General features: G+C 56.0%; 1 protein-coding gene across 1 annotated transcript in view; it reads left to right on the top strand.

Annotated features, from left to right (window-relative positions):
- Positions 1 to 277: 277 nt before the first annotated feature.
- ZNF621 (zinc finger protein 621) overlaps positions 278 to 6,094 on the top strand; it is a gene marked incomplete at its 3' end in the record, with an annotated part of 16,977 nt that continues 11,160 nt past the window's right edge. The window contains exon 1 of the mRNA XM_010151015.1: positions 278 to 401. Coding sequence (XP_010149317.1) covers positions 278 to 401 — 124 coding nt within the window. The remainder of the gene's footprint in view (positions 402 to 6,094) is intronic.

Below are 6,094 nucleotides of genomic sequence, written 5' to 3'. Positions count from 1 at the left end.
GGTAAAACCGCTGCGTCTCTAAGCCCAAACCGAGGGTTTGCGCCTCCGGCCTCACAGACCTGTCCGAAAGGGATACCCGGCCTGTTAAAGTAGGATGTGGAGTTGACTCTAGAACCAGAGAAATAAGTTAAAAAACACCTGAAAATATGCAGCGTGTTTGTTTTTCTTTGGAATCCTGGGAAATAAAAGCATCGTTCATGCTTGTGGCGCTATGGTTTTTCCTACAATGAGACTTAAAACACAGCTTTCCAGTAAAGGTGTCTCTTCCCTTTGCAGGATGGCGGACACGGACCTTTTCATGGAATGCGAGGAGGAGGAGCTGGAACCATGGCAGAAAATCAGCGACGTGATTGAAGACTCTGTTGTGGAAGATTATAATTCAGTTGATAAAACTGCTACGGGTAATGAACTGTCTTGGTCTGGAATTATTCCCGTTACCGGTGGTAAGATGTGAGGGGAGATGGCAGGGGTCGGCGACATCCGGCGAGTTGTTGTCATTGATTGCTCCACACCCCCTCCTGTTAATGGGTAACGTAACGAGTCTCCGTTTCTCTGATGGTGAACAGCGCCTGGGCGCTGGGTAGAGCTGGGGGTGCCGTGCCAGGTCCTGCGGAGAAAGCAGGTCGGGAGGCAGGAAGTGGCGTTCCTCTCCCCGCAGAGGTAGGATCGCTGCGGGTCTCGGAAGGGTGACCTGCTTGAAAGCGGTGAAAGGAGCTTTGGCCGGGCTGTTCGTGTTCTACAGCTGCAGCAGCAGCTTCTTTAAAGGTTAAGAATTGGTAGTTTACACAGATGACGCTTTTCCTTTTGCCAAGCGCTCCGGCACATGCCAGCCCTCGGCGGTGACGAGCTCCCGATCCTCCCGGCAGCTCTGAAGTGAGTGAGGAAGTCACCTACTTGATGGCTGAATCAGCTTTCCTGTGACTCTTGTAGTCCAGAGTGAGATTAGAACTAGTCTGCTCGTACGTATTTCACCCCCGATTCCCTGTCAGCGCTTTCACTTGGGTGTTCCCTCTGGGTTTGTTCCCTGTTCTCTCTGACTGTCGAGAGCTCGCGCTCGGCGTGTGGGTCGGAGCGCGGTGTTGCCCACCGCCTGGCTCGAGTCCTGGGAAATGGGGGCCGGTAAAAAGCAATGAGTGCACGAGGGAGGCTTCGTGTTTCGGATGCTGCGCCATCGCTCCGTTTGTGGTGGAACCTGACCGAGTGCCGGCGCGGGGATGGCGCTTTCCGGTGGTCGATCTATGATTCTATGATCTCTCGCGGTGTCGCCGCAGCGCGTCGGGCCCTTGTGTGTGTACACGAGCGAAACCCTGATGGTGGGCGTTTCACCCCGGGGGAGTAAATGAAACCTGATCGGGATAAAAACTCTTGTTCCCTTGGGGTCTTGCCGAACGCTCGCTGTGGTGCGTGGAGAAAAGGATTCTTGCCCGGCGCCGCGTGTGGGTGAAGCGGACTGGAGTGTTTAAGTTAGGCTTTTGTTCAGTTACGGGGTCAGCTGAGTGTCTGGACGGGAGATGGGTCCGTGTCCCGTTGCAGGCCGGGGATAACCAACGCTGATGGCAGCGACCCTCGGCTCTGGCCCCAGCGTGAGGTGCCGCCCTGGCATGGTCGGTGGCGCTGCTGGCTCCTGGCAGTAGCTGTTGTACCCGCTCGTGGTTACCGTGGGGGTGGCTGTGGGGGTGTTACCTCCAGGTAAGGTGTGAGTGAAGGTCCTGGCTACTCAGGCTCACCCTGGTGCATCGGGTGCTTTGAGCTGGTGTGCGGCCACGTTCCGAGGTGGATTATTCCGGGGGTTTTCTGCTGTTGTGCTTCGTTTCGGAGGCAGCTGACACGCTCTCTCCGTGTCATTTAACGTACTGACACGTCAGGTGGGGTCGGGACTCCCTGGGATTAAGGAGCTGTACAAAACACGTTTGTCAGATGCACCTAAAAGTCACTGCGTCGTTTTTATTAAAGCCTGCTGGGTGAGGAAGGCTCCATCCGCTGCTGGGAGCTGCTGCCTCTGGAGTTCAGGATACTTTTGAGACTCTCCCCGTGCGTTAGCTGCCCCCATGTAAGACACTTGTGATTAACGCTTCATGGCTTTACCGGGAAAAACGGTTTGAGGCAGACACTGTAAATCCATTTACAAGGAATTAATAAAGGTGTGGTGATAGCGCTGGGCTCTAATTAGATCAGCGGCAAAGAGGGAGGAGGGCAACTGCTGGAAAAAAAAAACCTGCTGACAGCGATGTACTTGTCAGTGAGACGTCTGTGTACCCTCCTGGCAAGTTCAGATACCCCTCCGTGGGACCTGCTGCCCAGATGATTCCCAGATCCCGCTCCAATGAGTGGATTTGTACAGGAATTGAATCTGGAGAGGCCTTTGCCACATCCTCAATTGGAAAGGGTTGTGCTGAATCGCGCCGGGTTGGGAAACTTTCTGCTTCGTTCCTGTGTTTGTCGCTTATTTGAGCGAAGAGCCACGGTAAGCCCTGGGAACTGATCCCGAGTTCCAGCATCTGCCTCCAAAACGCAGCGAAGAAGGTTGGAAAAGAAAACAGAGGGATGGTTTTGCCTTCCTTTCTGCCCCTCCGGCGCAGTCCCAGCGTGCGGTGGGCTGCGAGAGCATTGGGGTCAAGGAGGGTTGCTGCTGTAGGCTGGCCAGGCACATGGGTTTTCCGTACGCGTGGCACCGTCCTGGGGGCACAGAATGGTTTTCCCAACGGCATAGTTCCTCGCAGGCTTCCGAGAAACCTTTCCCTGGAAAGCTGGTGTTACGTTTCTCGGCATTAATCGCTCCGGCGTAGACCAGAGGGATGAAATCGGAGGCGTAGCTGCCTCCTCTCCGCGCCAGGTTTGCCCTCCCCTCCTCGTGGGCGGCATTGCGGGTTGGGGTCTCTCTGCCCCATCGTGCCGGGGGGTTGTAGGATGTTGTCAAGTCGTGTTTGATCAGAGGACTGCTCTTGGGCTGCTGAAAACGGGGAAGCCTGAGGCATGTTGGTGTGCCCGGCACGAGGGGAGGGAGGGAAGGACCTTCGCAGCCCCACACGCAGTTCTGTTCTGACTGGGCAGCTCAGCCAGCTCTGGCAGCGCCATCCAAACGAAGGATCCAGGTATTCCACAGCCCAGCCATGGCTCTAGGGGTCAGGGTCAGCCTGAGGAGGTTCGTGTTTTGCTGATCCGCTGGAATGGAAAAAACCAGGCGAGGGTGCAAGGAGCCGGCGGTGGGAGTGCGGAGTGTTCCCGGTTTCCCCCCTCGCCAAGCGGGAGCCTGTTCAGTGCTTTGGGATGGATACCATCAGGTGGAGGGAACACGGAAACATGCTCAGTTTTGCACCTCTGGAGCGCTTCGGTTTTCATGGTGGAGTAAACTCTGCGCTCGCTGTCCTGATGCGGAGGCTGGCTCAGCCCGTTACCCTCTGGACCAACACAAGCAGCGTTTTCCAGCCTGGCCGCCTTGTTCCCGAGTGTTGCATCCGTCGAGTCATTCCCTGCTCATATGACACCACTTCGACTTGCAGGGGAATCCTTCCTGGCTCAACGCCAGCCAGGATTTTGAGTGGCAAAGTGCCACCGGGACATCTGTCACCTCTTGAGTCCCGGCAGCCTCTGCTGGCCCAGTGACTGAGGGTCACATCCCAATTGAAGTTGTGCCTCTGGAACACTCAGGAAATGAGCCGTGGCTGGAGTCAGCCCAGCTTTCAGCAATCTGCTTTTTTACCCTCATGGCTGTCGTCTTGCATTTTGGTGTACATTAATTAAAAAGCCTTACAAGCTGGGCCTGAAAAGACCCGTTAAATCCATCCGTTCTCCCAGTGCGAGGTTTGTTGGATTTTTGGATTGGTTGTTTTTCCCCTCTAGGATGTAATTCATCCAGGAGCAAGCCTGGAGACCTAAAATTTACCCTTTTCTTAAATAACTGCATCCATATCGGTGATATCCGTCAAGATCATGCGTCACCGAGCGTGCCGGAACAGAGGTGTATCCCGGTGTTGTACCTATTCTTGGGGTGAAGCGCATCCTGGGATGGCTAGAAATGACCCCGTGTCCAAATCCCAGGAAACAGGCTTTCCAGTCTAAAGATGGAGGTATCTTTCAGCTTCTTTTTTTTCCCATCTTTCTGCTGGATCCAGATTTTTTCCCTGCAGGTTAGTTTTAACGTTACCCAAAGCTCAATGTGGTCGAAGTGATGCTCGGCCTGATCCCCCCGCCCCGGATTACAGATCCGTGAGTAGCGAGCTGGTGTAACATACTCCTCCATCCCTTTCCACAGAGGCCTCGTATCCAAAAAAGCCCCCTTCTTGTCCACGAGAAAATGGGAAGGGGGCCACGCGGCCTGACAGCCGGCTCCTTCCTAATAATTCCATCGTCAGATAAAAATAGGACGTAGGTGACCAAGCACAGGTACGGGTCAGGCGGAGGATGGCTGGAGAGCAGCTCCCCGGCAGGACTTGGAGGTGCTGGGGGATGGGAAGCTGGATGTGAGTCTGGACCGTTGGAGTGGCAGTGTCAACCCTCTCCTTTGCAGGCTTCCGGTGTTTGGAAAGGTCTCTGCTCCTTGAAAGATTTGGGGGTGACTGCCTGCTCCTGGGCAGCCACCTACGGTCCTCGAGACAGCGAGGAGGAGCAAATCACCTGCTGATGCTCTGGGTGTGGGTTTTCATCAGATACCCGGCGGGCTGTAGGTGTCCAGAACCTGGCAGAGCTGCGTGAAGGTTCTGCTCGTCTTTTTCCTCAACTGCTCCGTCCCTTCTCTTGGATAACGGCCTCGTTTGCGGGAGTACTGGGGAGGGGTCGCCTCTTGGATTTTAAGATGGCAAATCCAGTCTGTCTCTGGTTTTCATTCGCTCCTTCCGTCTTGTGTCTGTCCCTCGCTGAGACCTTGCTTTGGAAGACAGCGGAGCCGGGAGCGTGTCCTCTCCCTCGCTGGGGCTTGGAGGCCGCGTGCGCCGAGTCCAGACAGCGGTGGGTTTGTGCTCCTTGATTTTGATCCCAAAGAAGCAGCTGCTCAGAGACGGGCTGCTGGCCTTCAGGATGCCTCGGCATCTCCCTCCTCCGCCCCGATTTGAGGTTAAATTTGCCGATTAATGCTGGTTTTGGGGTGTTTTTTTTGCCTTCATGCCGCGGAGGTGGGAGCTGGTGTCTTTTCTAGCAGCCCTCCTCCTTGAGAAAGCGAGGCGCAGTGGTGTTGCTTGGATCCGGATCTTCCCGTGGAGCTTCCGTAGCTGTTTGTCCTAGCAAACCTTCCTGGGAACGTTTGGATCGTACGCCCCGAGGAGTGTCAGCCAGCAGCATCCAGGCTGTCTCTGGAAAGCGTCTTCCATCAAAGGAATCTGCTTTGGCTGTGGGTCAGACCGTTTTGGCACGCAGCAGGTCTTTCCCTGGATTTACACCGTCGTGTGGGGAGCGTGTGCCGTTGGGGTCCAGCAGCCCTCTCCTCTTAACGATTCCTTTGCAGCCCTGGGATAACCCGGATCTTCCGTCGGTCTCGTGACGCGCTGTGCCGCCACTTGACAGTGGGAAGATTCCTACGTCGCGCTTCCGTCTGCCCACTGGGAAGCCCTTTGCTCTCAAGGCGTGGATTATAGCAGTGGGATTGAGGAATGTTTTCTCGCTTCCCTGAGCCGCGTGCGACCTGTGGCCTCCTGGCAGGAGGTGGTACGTGCCCTGGAAAAAATGAAGCGTGTGGATACGGCGTCTCGGAGAGCTCGGGCTCACGGAGGATGAGCAACTCATCTAACCTGCTTGGCTTTGGCCATCGCATCGACGCGGGTCAGCTCTGTGCCCCTCGAGCGATGGTGTGAAAAGGCTCCTTGGGGACTCGTTTATTTGGGTGACGACGGTGGCGTTTTGCTGGGGAATTCTCCAGCCACGTGCTGACCCCGCGCTCGGAGCGTGGTCCCTTGGCCTGTATCTCTGACCGAAGGCTTTACGCGATGGCGCGCCGGGACTTCCCCTTCGCCCTGCGCGTGGGGTCGGGGCGACGCTGGACGCTCGCCTTCGGCTGTTGGTTTCCCCCAACCGCTGTAAAACCTGGAGGTGGCATTATTCCTCGTGGGAATTACGGTGATGTAAGCCGAGTGGTTTCCCTCCCACCTGGAGCTGGCTCGGAGCG

The sequence above is a fragment of the Eurypyga helias genome, unplaced genomic scaffold, assembly GCF_000690775.1.
Source record: "Eurypyga helias isolate BGI_N326 unplaced genomic scaffold, ASM69077v1 scaffold11804, whole genome shotgun sequence".
Lineage (NCBI taxonomy): Eukaryota > Metazoa > Chordata > Aves > Eurypygiformes > Eurypygidae > Eurypyga > Eurypyga helias.
This window is presented reverse-complemented; position numbering and strand designations above follow the sequence as displayed.